Source organism: Temnothorax curvispinosus, unplaced genomic scaffold (assembly GCF_003070985.1).
Source record: "Temnothorax curvispinosus isolate PA1 unplaced genomic scaffold, ASM307098v1 QBEX01004244.1, whole genome shotgun sequence".
NCBI lineage: Eukaryota > Metazoa > Arthropoda > Insecta > Hymenoptera > Formicidae > Temnothorax > Temnothorax curvispinosus.
The window spans coordinates 51,499-66,883 of record NW_020214024.1 but is presented as its reverse complement, the minus strand read 5'-3'; the positions used below and the strand labels follow the sequence as shown (position 1 = coordinate 66,883).

The window sequence follows — 15,385 nt, the reverse complement described above, 5'->3', positions numbered from 1 at the left end:
CGAATAGTCACGCTAGAAAACTCGCAAGTGTCAACTATTTCAAAACCCCAGAATTATCTCGTTCATAAATTTTTTTCAAATATACATTTGAAATATATTTTAGTCAGTATACGTTCCTGAACTCTGAACCTTCACACTATGGTGGTTCAAGACCCGTGCCAGTGAAAGGCAGTTAGAGAAGAAGAGAAATAAGACATTTTCGTCTGGAGAACCCGATTTAATCATCGTGCAAGAATTCGATCTCGAATATTAAAGAAGCGATTAACCGAAGTGTGTGTTATCAGCCGAGTGCAAGATACGCCTTATGCACGAGCAATTTATTTTCGAAAATGGTAGTAGCGATCCAAATGACGACTTTATTCGAATAGTAATAAAACTAGTGAATCAATTTGAAAGAGAGAAAATCTTTTCAAGGAAAGACTGGTTATAAGACATAAATAGGTTTGCTATTATTTTAGTTGTAGCGATAAAATGTTAGAATAGCAGTAAAAATAAAAACAATAAGAATATTGATCCAGATCATTATTACGACTAATTGTAATAATTTAATAATATTTCTTTATGATTTATGATATATTTCAAAGCGTAAAAGATAAATTCTCTCGTTGCCTCTATTCTGTTCTTTTTTTATTGCATGTATAATTTTAATAAAGAGTATCCTTATTACACATTAAACTTTTCACGACTAATATATTTTATGTATTTTAAAATATAAATGATTCCATGCTTGAATATTGACTTGAAATTTCTATGGCATCAAAGAAGATGTATTTAAAGAAACTAAAGGCCTGTAGGAGGATAAGTCTGAGAATAAATAATCTGGAAATAGCTTCACGTAATTCGAAAGTACACAGTGATTCTTAATTAACTGAAGAAAGTCCATGGGGAAAGGATAAGACCGAAACTTCTTCGACCTGTGCACTTAAATTGATCAGCAACCATAATCGCAGAAAGATCTCGCCAGAGCACATTTGGCGGCACGAAGGGGAGAGAGTAATCGTCTCTCGCACACACAATTAAAGATATTAATTTCAATGCGACCGGACACAGCGATAAAATCGATTTTAGTGATCAATCGCGCAAACTCTCGCACTATAATTCGAGTCACGATTGATTTATATGCGGGTACAATGTTGCTCGCTTCCATGGTGTTTCCTTTTTCTCTCTCTTCCTTTTCTTTCTTACTTTTTCTTTCTCGTGCTAGCAACTCGTGCAATACGCGCGTTTGCCTTTGCACTCGCGAAAAATAAATACCGGCCACATAACGCATCCATCATTTGACGGTCCTGGGCCCGGGTATCACACCGATTTTGCCGGCAAGAATTTGTGCAAAGCATTGATTTACTTATTTTTGCTTCTTCTCCAGCGAGGGAGAGGCGCGAGAAAGATGGATAATTTTGAATAAAAATATCGAGTACAAAGTTGAAAAATATATCTCTCTAGCTTTTAAAAAATATATATATTATATTAAAAATTGTTGAAGTAGAGCTGGCAGTCAGATGAAAAATTGATTAAATTAAAAAAAAAATTTAATAAATTTTTATCACTTTTTTGAAGTTTAACTTAGATAATTTATAAAATCTTGTAATTTATACAATAATATTGATAGATTAATTTACAAAATTCACTATTCATTATTTTATAATGTAATATTATAAGTAATTTATATTTCTTTTTTATTTTATTGTATAATTTGTAGGAAAAAGGACTAAGTTATGTGAATTAAGCTATAATAAATAATATATGCTAGACTATGAATGTCGATTAATAATAATAAATCAGTTGGAAATGTTTCGCGTACTTACTTGTGTATCACCCGTTGCGTCCAGCAACGTCGTCGCTCATATCGTGCAAAAATTCGCAAACACTACTCGCAAACTTCTGTATGAACTACTATGCGCACAGTAATGATAACAAAAATAGCTACTCTCGAGAGTCGATTAGAACCTTTCGTCACGAATAAATTTGTCACAGTAGCTAGGCAAACATTGTGACCACTATATTTCTTTCTCTGACCACTGAGCTCTTTTCACATCAAATTCTCGTATATGCACTATGGATTTTAAATATTCAACTAAACGTTCTCGATATTTCTTTCTTTTTTAATTACTTTCTATAGAACTTAACAAAGATCCTAGATATTCTTTTATCCTACAAGGTCGTCGGCCTAGAGATCGCGGTTTACAGCGGGTTCCGCATCATTGGAATTGCGGTACACACCCAACTGTTCCATATGAGAAATGCAATGTTCATCTTACTATTTATAATTTGTAGAGAGGAATATATCCGCAATAACTAATTTATTTTTAAAAACTAATAACAATAATATAACAATAGTAACAATAAATTTCTCTCTCTCCCCGTTTCCTTATTAACAGATTTCTTTCTCAGTAGGGATTATTATCTTTCTTCTTTTTATAAATTTCCTTTTTCTCAATAACAAATGTTCTTTTTCTTCTTTAATGACCTTTTCCCTTCATAAACATAAAGATTTTTTTTCTTTTTTCTTGCACCAACTAATTTTGTTCTCTTTTTTTAATATTCTCTCTTCTTTAATAACTAGTTTCTTTCATGTGACCAAATTGTTCTTCGACAATTTATTCTTTTTCTCAATAATTAATAATTTTCCTGTTCTATTCAAAAATATGTATATTTCCGAATGAGAAGTATTACTGATTGCAACGACGATCGATATGCATCCCGACGTGGATTCCTAGAGCGTGCGTGTTAACGCCGACGTGATTCTACTGCCAAAGCGACGAGTTCGCTAATCGCTTCTCTTCACGATGAGCAGAGGAAGATTTTCTTGCTCCATTCTCATTCGTTCTCGCAGAAAGCATCGATTTACGCCGACCGATAAAACTTCACGTGCAACACCGATCTGAATATCGCTTTGAGCAAGAATCATGATGATTGATGGTATATAAAACACCCTTAATAAGTTCGAGACATCCCTTATCTAACTTAAAGTCAAGAATCTGTCTAAACAAGAGAATAAAAAAAAAATTCGCAAAAAATCATTATTAAAATTTGTAAATTATACCTTTAATCTTTTCAAAGAAATAATTAATTTAAATAATCTAATAAGAATTAATTAAAATTATTGTACATCTTTCATAAGTGATAATCTTAGATATTAAATAAAATAATCGACAGTAACTAGTTCCTATTAAATTGCAATTTATCTTCATATTAGATTAATCATTTTTCAATAAAATTAACTTTTTAATAAGAAAATTATGACTTTCTAGACAAAAAATTTCCAAGATAAAAAAAATTAAAATTAAAAAAGAATGATCTAAAAGAGAGACTGTAATTTCTTTGAAATAATTAATTTCTTGAATAATTCTACCGGTCTTAAAAAAAACCTCACACATTTAATTTTACTATTATTATCATCTCCAATCTTATTAGTATATTATTGTATTTAGCAGTTATTATTTTCACGTCGTTCCTACCGAAGTGATTATTACTCCACTAAGGTCCCGATATCCATGTCGTCTATAATATCCTGCTCAATCACGTAGATTGGAAAATCATGTTTTTCGCTATTTATTAAATTAATAACAGCCTCTTTGACATCATTGAATTTACGCTCACTCGATCAAAAGTCTGATATCCACATCATATTATTCACATTTTATTTGAGAAAACTATTTTACCTTTCTTGCTTAATATAAAGCCATACTCTGATTTTATCAGTATGTCATTTCTCTACCGAAACTATAAACAGCTTACTCTGTCAAAATCCACGTTGTTCTCCAGCATTATCATTCGTTACCCGTATTATTCTCGATCTTGTCCCCCAGTTAACTCAGTTACGATATTCACATCGTCATTGTACTTCCGATGACGATTTAAAACTTTGCTTCGTTCCTCTTTTCTCCGAGTAAAATCCGTTATTTCGGTGCGACTTTCAGGGTCTTGATATCCTTAGGGCGATTCGCGTTATCATTGGGAGCGGCCTAAGAAGAGGACTTAGAATTCGCGTAGAGTTGAGCGCGGGCGTAATAAGAGACTGCCCGCTGACGGCGGTAGCCGCGGTTCGTGCCCACAAGCAGCGGCAACACGGAGGAGAACAGGGCAGGGTGAGATGACCCCTCTCCCCTCCCGCGTACACCGGAAGACTTCAGGCCTGGGCCTCGTTCCCGGCCCCCGTTCCCGGCCTCGGCCGCCGCCGGCCGCGTGCCCCGTCGGCAGAGACCCCGCGGCGAATCCAAGAGCTCAGTTTGCTATCTCTATCTCTCTCTCTTTCTCTTATCGCGATGAGGTTTACTGCAACCGGCAGACTGAGATCGAGAGGGGTCCCCACGTGTCGGGAGGGCCTATCGACTACAGTCGATAATAAAGCAGCCCCAAGTAGAAGTCGTCCATATATGTTGAAATATCTTTTTATTTTTTGAGAATAATTATATTTTAATACTTTTTCAAAGGCTTATTTCTTTTATTTTATTAAAAGCTTGATGATATAAGAATATATCAGGTATATTAAGCTATCTAAGCCAAATTAGCAGAACATAAAAAATTTTATATGGAATTAATTTGCTAATTATTTGCTATTTTTTACTTTTAAAAGCAAAAAATAGCAAATTAATTCCATATAAAATTTTTTGTGTTCTGATAATTTGGCTTAAATAGCTTAATATACCTGAATATATCTACAAATTCTCAAAGAATTCATTCCACAATTTACGCGAGACCCCTTTATGATCTATATAATCTTCTAATTTAATTAGAAAATATTCTCATATAAGAATACAAATAAATTTCTGTTTTAAATAACTTGATTCTTTTGGTACTTACCTCATCAGGAATTAAACAATCAAAATGGTGGGCCGAGTTTCTTCAGCTTCCTTAGCAGTTCCGGTTTGGTTGCCAGTGCCTTGCGGATGGACTCAAACAATACTTTAGTTTGATCATAGGGCGGAAATGGCATGCCTTCCAGATTGTAGACGTAGACGACGCCCTCGACATCAGCGACCACCAGCTGATTCCCGTTCGCCGTAAAATCAGCGGCTACCAATCTCGCTCCATTCGTTGAAATCGTTACGGATGTTGGACTGTGCGTTTTCCTATGGATGTCCCACACACAAATCTGGTCATTCACGACGCTAGCGATGATAGTGGAACATGTAGGGCTCCAACAGGCGTTCCTCACACACGCCATTACTGTCGACAGGGTGATGAGTGGCTCAGTGAGACCCTCGGCCCAGATCCTGATGCACCAATCGGCGCCGCAGGTCAGAAACAACTTCTGACAAAAGGGCGAGAACTCGAACGAGTAAATCGGGCCGTCGTGCGCCACAAAACTGTCTACGTGCTGACGCAAATAATTCGTAGAACATCGGTAGACACAACCTTCGTCGGAACCGACAAAGTAAACGTTGCTGACGACGGGGTGTCTTCGGAGAATAATGGCGCCCGGTTGGCGATTGATGGGCACGTCATAAGCCATACAGTGATCGGTTCTAGAAATTCCGCCTAATTTACCTTCGATTCTATATAACCGCATGATCTCTGTGGCAAAAAAATCTTCGCCCAAACGGTAGCAGTATATCCGGCCATCTTGATCACTGGTGTAGATCTGTTCTTGATAGTCAAATTGCTCGTCGCCACTCCACCATTGAACCTGGTGAAAAAATTAAATAATATTAATCAAAGTTGCACCGTATAGATATCGTAGGTAATTAATAAATAAATTATATATTTACAAAATAAGAAAGTATAACAATAACACGGAACACATTAATTATGTAACAGAAAAGAGCGAGATAAATATTCTTTAGTAATTGAAAATAAAAATATTCTTATTTATTAATATTTGATACGTACACACACATTCTCATATTCAATACATTTTTACAGTACCAAATTAGAATAATAAATATCGTGCGTAATAATTAATATTCTTACTTGCCAATGTGGCGAGCAAGCTGCCGATGTCTCCCTATAACTCTGCCTAATGATGTTCATCTTCTTAGCGCTGACATCGACTACCTTTACACTACCGTCGTAAAAACCGATTGCCAAAAGATTCGGTCGTTCCTTGCTCCAATCGATGTCGGACAGCGGACTGTCAAAAGTGTACTCGCGACCGGGTTGGCTAGGGTTCTTGGCGCACCAGATCAGCAATACCCCGTCCGTTCTGTCGGACCCGGTTTTGGCGCCGTAGGCGACAGCGAGGACGCTCGCGTTTGCCGGACTCCAACGGAACGCGGCCACAGGACGATCACGCACCATTTCGCATGCGAATGTCCACAGCAGATCTAGCCGATAATCGAATTCCAAATCCAGGGCGCATGGATCGCGCTTGGTTAAGCCAGTAAAGCGTTTCTGCGCCTCTACGAATACATTGTTTGCGATTATACGTTCCATCACGCGTGCCGCATCCAGAAATCCTGTCTCCCGACAGATACGAGACAATTGCTCCTCGGAGCTCTGTTCGGGGGTCGTTTCAGGCTCGGGGAGCTTGTACCGGAGTTCCTGTTACAGAAATATAAACAAAAATTTCTCCAAAATCTATTTTATACAAAATGTTTCTATACTTTTTTGTCAAGCTTTATTTATTAACGAACACTTATATACTATCTTCCGAAATGTCGAAAAATTTAAAGCATTTAAAGGATAAAAACTCAAAAATTTTTAATCTTTTATATTCTCTCTTCTCCTGTGTAAAATATATTTTACATTTATCGTTTCGAATCCTTTTTACATATTTAAAAGTTCTCTCAAATTAAATTAAATTAATTTTTCGTTTATAAAAATAAAGCTAGATGTATCGATTTTTCAATTATACAAATACGTTTGCACATACACAACATATTCTTTCCTTTTATCTTTTAAAGGTATAACGGCTTAAAAAAAAAGTTTATAAGTAATTGCGCACAGCGATTCTTACCTGCGCTTCTCGCATCCGTTGAATGGATTCTTTCGTATGTACGATCACACGTCCATTTTTTTCTATCATCAGCTCCGGTGCCGCGTAAGTATCATAAATCACCCAATTATTCACGAACGTTCCCTGATTTCTGCGAGGCCTCAAGCCACAGTAGGTGCCACGCGATTTTGTCAACACGCGTACCGTTTGCGTCTCGACGTTCAACAGCTTCCGATTAGAGCCCGGTCCTACCGTCACGTATTCGTAATTTTCGTTTTCCCGTTCAACCGCCTGTCCCTCGGGCGTCCACAAATCCTCGGTCATCTGCGGCATCTCGAACAGAAAGAACGTCCGCGTCTCCCTTAAGGTGATCGTCACAGTTTCCGGATGCGTCGCGAATATCGCCGAGTCGTCGCTGTAAATTATTGATTATATGTCATTTAAATGTCATTTAAATTCATAATATTTTACATAGATCTCTCGTAAAAATTCGTAATGTTGCAAAATTGAATTTCCATCGCTTGGAAGTAATCGAAATATATAATATATATAATTGTTACCTAGGCAGAAAAAATGGCGACGGCGCGGCGTCCTCGTCGTCCTCCGTGGGCAGAGACTCACAAATTTGCGTCGACAGCAGACTCTCCATCTGCAAATCGTCGGACGGCATCGAGATGAGGGACTTGAAAAGGACGGAGGAACTGGTCCTGAGACCGCTGATCCTCGAAGGCGATGCCGTCAGTTGGGTGGCGCTTCCGGTCTGGAATAATCCGATGGTCTCCAGGGCGGTCGTCTGATTCTCGTCGATGGTGCTGAAGGCCGCGTGGACCAACGGCTTCGGCGTCACGTCCACGTTTTCGTGAATGACCCGAAGAGCTTGTCGTTGTGCAAGAAGCGCCGAAGCGACATTCCGCTCGCATCCCGTCTTGCGAACTCGTCCGAGAGTGCTGAGCTTTATCCTGGACGAAGTAACGCTGGGAATCCTCGAGGATGTCCGTTGCGGTGATTCGAAGTCGCCAGTTTTCATTCTGCGAGCACGAGAGAGTACATACAGAGTTGCGCGTCGTTGTGCGGACCAAAAAACTTATAGTCTCTAGAGTAGGGGAGCAACGTTTGGAATTAATAATTGAAGACGCGAGAAAGCTCTCATCGCCATTTTCTGTGGTTCCTTGGCGACGTTTGATCAATTTTTCATGTAAGAGATCGAAAAGGAGTAAAGCAATGGGCGCGTTTAGCAGACACAACTGTTGAGTTCGTCTTATCAACACTCTGCATTGATTGGTTGGTTCTAAAAGTAAGAGCCAATCACGTTCGACTGCTACTGAGCAGCTTGGTCTGCTGAACGCGACCAATAAGCATGTTTTCTAAAAAGAGGCAATGGCGTTGGCGCTGTTTGGCGCGGCGCATCGTATGCCAAATACACGACAAAAAACTATTCAAAACTTATCGGGAAAGAGGAGTCTAGAGAGACAAGAACCTGCATATATTTTTTCGTAATTTTCAAACAAGTATTTTTTAATAATTAGTATCGTTTAAAATGATATAATAATTAAATTATATTGCGAGCATTTTATTTTACTGAACCCAATACTTAATGGATATACCGCGATCACACATGCAGAAGGCTCGGGGGTGGGGATCTGATCGAGGATCGAGCATCGAGTCTTTTCCTTGCGCGCCGTTGTTCTTATGGGAGCAAATACTTTATCGAATGAAAATTCTTGTTTTGTTCCTCGTTGCTTTCCACTGCAGCTCACTGCATCTCTGATCCATCCGATTTACCTACTTCAATAGTACAATCGTCAATGAATCTTACACAACCTGTAACATGAAAATAATATTTTCATTTAGATACACAAATCAAAATATCAAAATAATCTCTTTTATTCCCTTGAATAAAATATATTTTTATTTATTTTATAGTAATTGCTAAAAGGAACTCATCAAATTAAGAAAATAATTAAGAAAATGTCGACCCTTAGGTAAATGTCTCTATCGATAAGACGGACGAAGATTGTTATCCGATTAGCTCGGTGTAGGTGCAGGGTGCAGATCTACTCGAGTACTCGCTACACCTGAACCGGACAGCATACGCCATACGGCATTTTTGCCCTCCGCTATACATAGCGTTCTACGTAATATATTTTACTGTAATCGATAAAATTGCCTGAGATGGTATAGCGAATAGCGATGTGTCAGAAACGTCGAACGTCGTGGGATCTACGCGCGATGCGAGCGAAAGGAGATAGGAGAGGAAGGAACACGTACACATAGGACGTGCAGGGAAGCGTGAACCGTGTGGAATTGTGGAAACTGAGAGCGAGGAGCGGGGGTGGGGGATGACATGACAGCGAGAAGCGAGACAGTGATGTGGTAACAGCTGTACTAGCTGTAGCTCCAAGCTTCTCGGAGGATTTTCGGATCGAACGAAATCGCTCCGTTAGTGTCAATATAGTGTCTCTTTATACGCAGCCCGCGTCCGGAGTGTCGGGTGCGACGCGAGTCGCGAGTTCGCGAGACGCGGCGGTTGCGGCGCATGGCATATTAACGCCGCCAGGGCGAGCGAGACGGGACTTACGGGACTGGATCGGGTCGAATGCGATCGGTCGACGGCGACGGCCCGAATCGGACAATTCCTAATACACAACGGAGCTTACGGAGCACCTCTGACGCGCCATGTCGCGCGTTCCCAGCTGATCCCACGTTTGACACAACAACGCTGAACGCACGCGTTTCTCGCGGGCGGTCGACCGTCGACGGCCGAAATTGCGCAATTACAAGGTGGAAGACATAGCCGCGCGCGTCTTCCTACATGAGCGTGACTCGGTCGTGATTCGGTAAAATCCCGGAGAAGCTGCCGAGAGAGAATGGCGGAGCTGGATGACTTATTTCACACGGATCAATATGTAGGCCCGGAGCGGCTTACCGATCTGTGCTACAAACTCATCTGCGAGAATCTCGATATTATCTCGGTAAAGGGGAAACGCGGCCATCGGATGCTGCGGAAGGGGATAACCTTCCCGAGCGAGATATGCGACAAGATTATAGAGTACGCGCAACGCAGCGAGGCGACCGAGGACGACGATTGTTTTTTCTCGATCTTCAAAAACCTCGCGGCGACCCGACTGAAGCACGTCAAGATCTCCAATTGCAGCCTGAGCAACACCTCGGTCCAGACCCTCGTCAGCCACAAACTCTACGACTTAGAACTCACCGATTGTAGTAACTTAACGGAATTTTGCATCGAGCATATTAATGCCAATTCGGAGAACTTGCACAGCTTAGCGTGCCATGGAACTTCGATGATCGTACCTTCTAGTTTAAACGCCCGTAAGAAACCGCTGTTGTTTATGTCTTGCAGTCCATCGTAACGTGATCCACAACAAGCGGATTATTACCTTAACTGTCTGTAACTCCTTGTTACAGCTGGCACGTCTATCAATTACTACCAACGAGGATACGTTTTCAAAACGCCAAATTTAAAACGTCTCGCATTAGGATACGTAGGAATACCCTCGTCAGAATATTTACTGCTCTTAGCAGGGTTAACGAATCTGACGCACCTGGACTTGTCCAATAGTTGTAACATTGATACTTTTGAATTTTATCACCTGGTACCAAATTTAGTATCCTTAGCTTTGTACAATGTCAAGGTCAATACCGACCCAAAATCTTTTGTCATGAACATCTGTCAGTTGAAGAATTTAAGGTATGTTATAAAGTTTTGATTATATAAACAATATGATCGTAAAGCTTGCTTAGTTATACATTTTTTTAGAGTGAAAATAGACTGCTAGGTGACACGCAAAAAACTTGTTAGACGATATTAGACAAGATAGATTTACATAGAATGTTTTTACAGGCACTTGGATATTTCTCAGTCAAATTATAAACAGGGACAGTTTGATAATCCCAATAAGATCCTAGCTGACCTAGTGAGTGGTCTACCCCAATTGGTTTCTCTAGACATTGGCGGCACAAATCTTGCCGGAAGGGGCGTTGCTGAACGTCCCATTGATACAAATATCGAGGATACCAATTTTGGATATACCGATATACCAGGACTCGCATCTAGGATACATAAGCCATTACAATTTTTAGGACTTTTTGCAACTGCTTACGGTGCTTGTAGAAGACATGACATACCGGCGAAAGTGGTGAGACATATACGAGTTGTACCACAATTCACGCCATTTAATTATATTTAGTCCTTGATGAAAAACAAGACGAAAAATTCTGAAATTTTTTTTCTGATGCTTAACAAAAGAGATATTTGTTAAATAAAGTCCACAGTTATATACATATATAGTTTTTAATTTGTTAACTGTGTGTTACAGCAAAAAATTTGTTGGTGAAAGTAATTACTTTTTATTCATCTATTTATTTTCTCGTGAATTGGCTTTAGGTGGCTGGTGATGCAAATGAAGATCAAATATTGATCGCAGCTCATGTTTGTATGGACAATAAGCAAGAATTGCTACAAAAAGTATTGAGTGACTTATACCATGTATTTAGGTATGAAAATTGTCATAGAATGGATCAAGCACTATGTACCGTCTTGGAAGCGATGGAAAAGCATCCAACTCAAAAGCATATACAGATATCAGGAAGGTATGCATGCGCGTAGGCGCGGATTCTATAATTTATAAATTGCCCATTGCCAAGAAAAGCAACTGCGACTTTAAGAAAGCACCGTTAAATTTGTGCTCACAATTGCAACTTTAATTTTATATCGCATATTGCAGCGCCACGTTATTTTACATAGTAAAGATGAAGGAAAAGGGTGAATTAGTAGCGCGAATGAAGAGAAGGATTATCAGTACTCTCCTTGCTGGTATGAGCACACATAGGGACGAAGAGACTATGATGCGGAACGGTTGTTTGGCATTGTGTCAATTCCGCATACCACATGATGTGGTTTGTATTATTTTCAAGTATTTTATATATTTTTCCGCTGAGTCGTAAGACATTAGTCTTCCATATTAAACTCTTTACGGTAAAATCGCAAGAGTATTGTTTAATAAAAAAAAAAGTCCATTTTTTTGATAATAATGTAACTATCATTCATTTCTGTAGATGTCGAATTATGAAACCCTTGTAAAAGTGCTTCTACATTCAGCCAAACACTCAGAGCCAGAAAGTTTTGTCCAAAGAATTGGCATATATCTATTAAATTCTTTAGCTTGTCAAGTGGAAGGTAAAGAGAAAAGATTACTCGGCAAACTGGGTTGCGTTAAAACTATGTTAGAATTGGTCGAGTACAGAGTGGAGACGAATATATTTGACGATGTATTAGAAGTCGCATGGTCAACTATGTGGAATATGACAGATGAAACATCTATAAATTGCCAACGATTCTTAGATGAGGAAGGCATGGCACTCTTCCTCAAATGCGTACAGGTATGTCTTACAACATACGTTCGATGGTTGAAACACGATATATTTAGCTTAAGCTGCAATTTTCGTTTCTACTGCAATATAATATTCTATCATGTGTTTAGCAATATCCACATAAAGAAGAACTGTTGAGGAATATGATGGGTTTGCTCGGTAATGTAGCAGAAGTCGAATATCTTCGGATCCATCTTATGCAGGAACGATATGTAACCGTCTTCGCCAATCTGTTACGTTCTAATAGCGATGGAATCGAGGTTTCGTATTTCCCTTTTTTTCTCCATTTTTTTTAATCCTAATGTGCTCACAAATAGATATATTTCTCGATTTATATAGGTTCCATACAATGCTGCTGGTATATTGGCACACATGGCATCTGATGGTATTGACGCTTGGACAATAGAAAAGCCAACTCGTAAGGAGGTTCTTAAATACATGGTGCAAGCGATTGAAAGTTGGGACTTAAATGCAGAACGTAATATTAATTATCGCTCGTTTGGACCATTATTACGCCTGCTGGATGTGTATCATACTCCTCCGTGTCAACATTGGGCTGCTTGGGCTCTCGCCAATCTCACCAAAGTATACTGTACGTATTTAATAATATTCATACTTACGACGAATCATTTAATATCCGCTGTTTTGCTCTATTTGGCTTTGGCTATTTTATGTAATATAATTTAATCGATGTTTTAGCATTCAAATACTGTGCATTGGTAGTAAAAGAAGGAGGGCTAGAGAAGCTACATACGGTGATAGAAGATTCCAGACCATACGAACGTATAAAAGAACTCGCAAACTTGGTGATCGAAAATTGCTGTCAATATGAGAGCCATTCCGACGATGTAAATGTTTCTAATTCTGCCTTAGACGCGGAATATAGTCTGGACGGCTGAAAGAAATCTTAGTAACATCATTATGCACGTCGCATAATTTATATCATCTCTTTAGACAAAACAAATTATGATTAGTATCATAACTTTGACGAATAGCGGAGGAATAATTACGTAGACGAGTCAAATTAAACATGAGTGTGTTACATTAACTTGATAACGATAGATCTGTTCTTTGTAGCTGTGCTATGTCATATGTCATACTTTCTGCACTTAAGACGAAATAAGTATATGTCGCAGGAATTTCGTGTAACTCTTTTTTTTTCCCCAAAATCCGTAGGGAATCCACAAAAAGCTGGGATATTGTGAAATAAATAAAAATTAATATAAATATAATAAAAGTTAATATATAAATATAAACTTATATAATTATATTTATATTTATAAATATAATTTATAATATATTTATAAATATAAATTAATAAAAATCTCAATTTGCAATTTTACTGACAGAATCTAGGATTCCTGCGATATATATAATTAGATGGAGAGAAAAAGAGAAACGATGAAACGTACAAAGAGTTTAGCTACAAAGAACAAACTTATTTCTTTTTCGACGAAAAAGTGGAAAGGAACGGATGCTCAATATTACAATTACAAAGGTTGTGTATGCATGCGGGCGTGTGTACGTATGTGTGTGTGTTTTTGGGCGTGTGCATGGATTTGTATGGAGAACGCGAAGTATTTTGAAACAACTATTCAATTATTCGCAAATATTCATCTTATACTTATTATTATTGCCGATAATTAATTGTTAATTGAACTGAAAATCTTTTATCTGCTCGATATACATACGGTGTTACAAATGTCTTGCCCTAAGAGAATCATGCCATTACTGGCTGTTGTCAAAAAATTAATCACTTATCATGTGATTACTGGCTGTTGTCAAAAAATTAAAAATTAAGTTTTTATTGATTTAAAAATATGGATTAAATATAAGCTGTTTACTTACTTTTAGTCCTACGTATTTACTTTCATGCATGTGAAACTCACAGGTACTAAACTCAGGTAGAATTTTGAACAATGCATTTGTCATGCCGTGTGTATGTATGTATATAATACGCGCTTTTAATAGTCGAGCCTCCTCACATTCGACTAGGGCTGTTACTCTTCGACAGCTTCGAAGATTCGAAAAATATATTTGCGACATAAGCGACATAATTACAACATTAGAAATTTTATTTGGATTTTGTCATATAATTTTATAAATGTGTGTCTATTGCGTTGTTATTATTATTATTATTATATTAAATTAATAATTGTATCATTTTGATTCTTCGAAGCTTCGAAGTTCGAACATCGAAGCCTTCGAAATAAACCGCCAGTTCTACTTTCGACATCCCTGTTCTTAACCAGCTAAATTTTCAAAAATAATTAGTGAAATTGCGAATACGCAATAATATGGATAATATGAGAAGAATAGCGGGAAAGAATAGGGAGTTTGTTTGTTCTAACGGATTAAAAGTAACGAGCTTTGATTGTAAAAAAGCGAGAATGAATAATTGCAGCTAAGGCTTGCACGCTTATTATACTTGTCTTTAACTAATCATATTCACTTTCGTACGACATGTGGATGTTTGTTCCGGTCTTTCTTTTCTTTCCTTTCTTTGCTTCTCCCTTTCTTGTAGATCTATAATAATATATAACGTAGATAATTCGTTCTCATTATACTAGGATTTTTCCAACAAGGATGTGACAAGCTTGGAAGGATTTTGCGTGTAAATAGAATTACGAAGGAGCAGTACATTAGATTTAAATGTTTTGTATGTTATATCGTTATAATTACCATTAAATTACCCTTGAAAAAATTAACTCGATTAAGCCCCAGTTACACGATCAAACATATACTTTCAATCAATTTCCAGATTTGTCTTTTCATAGATTCTTGTCAGCAACAAGAATGCGCGGAGAAATAATTACAGCGATTAATTATTGTTACCAGCGTCAACGTAACGTGACGATGTAATCACATGACAATGCATACCCGGTTTGTTCGATGTATAATATAGTATTATCTAAAATCGTAATTAAGAATATGCATTTTATTCTCTTTTCTATCCTTATTTTTTTCTTTTTGTTTAAAAAAATATTGTGGCTACTTGTACAGGCTCATATTCTGGTTTACGATAATCGTATTTCAATGAAAATAACAACAATAGTAGTTACAAAACATTAATTATTGTAATTAATAACTACGACCAATAGTTATAATTCCAAGACC

At 37.8% G+C, this 15,385-nt stretch overlaps 2 protein-coding genes across 8 annotated transcripts in view; one reads left to right on the top strand and one right to left on the bottom strand.

Annotated features, from left to right (window-relative positions):
* Nucleotides 1-9,541, bottom strand: part of LOC112453264 (WD repeat-containing protein 78-like) — a 33,703-nt gene extending 24,162 nt beyond the window's left edge. The window contains exons 1-6 of one of the 7 annotated variants that reach the window (XM_025013890.1): nucleotides 9,456-9,541; nucleotides 8,469-8,698; nucleotides 7,438-7,905; nucleotides 6,899-7,292; nucleotides 5,914-6,483; nucleotides 4,804-5,629 (exon numbers count right to left, since the gene is read on the bottom strand). In XM_025013890.1, coding sequence (XP_024869658.1) covers nucleotides 4,823-5,629; nucleotides 5,914-6,483; nucleotides 6,899-7,292; nucleotides 7,438-7,905; nucleotides 8,469-8,536 — 2,307 coding nt within the window. In that variant the 5' untranslated portion in view covers nucleotides 8,537-8,698; nucleotides 9,456-9,541 and the 3' untranslated portion in view covers nucleotides 4,804-4,822. Of the gene's footprint in view, nucleotides 1-1,805; nucleotides 2,249-3,662; nucleotides 3,682-3,738; nucleotides 4,081-4,803; nucleotides 5,630-5,913; nucleotides 6,484-6,898; nucleotides 7,293-7,437; nucleotides 7,906-8,468; nucleotides 8,699-8,853; nucleotides 8,945-9,455 lie in introns of those variants that run through there. The other 6 variants (XM_025013892.1, XM_025013891.1, XM_025013893.1 and 3 more) reach the window with 6 other exon arrangements.
* Nucleotides 9,025-13,529, top strand: LOC112453263 (protein zer-1 homolog). Its single transcript, XM_025013889.1, has 9 exons — nucleotides 9,025-10,207; nucleotides 10,304-10,586; nucleotides 10,740-11,034; nucleotides 11,283-11,488; nucleotides 11,623-11,794; nucleotides 11,954-12,277; nucleotides 12,379-12,528; nucleotides 12,608-12,860; nucleotides 12,968-13,529. The coding sequence occupies exons 1-9, from the start codon at nucleotides 9,745-9,747 to the stop codon at nucleotides 13,165-13,167; spliced, it is 2,346 nt and encodes a 781-aa protein (XP_024869657.1). The 5' UTR covers nucleotides 9,025-9,744; the 3' UTR covers nucleotides 13,168-13,529.
* The last annotated feature ends 1,856 nt before the right edge of the window (nucleotides 13,530-15,385 follow it).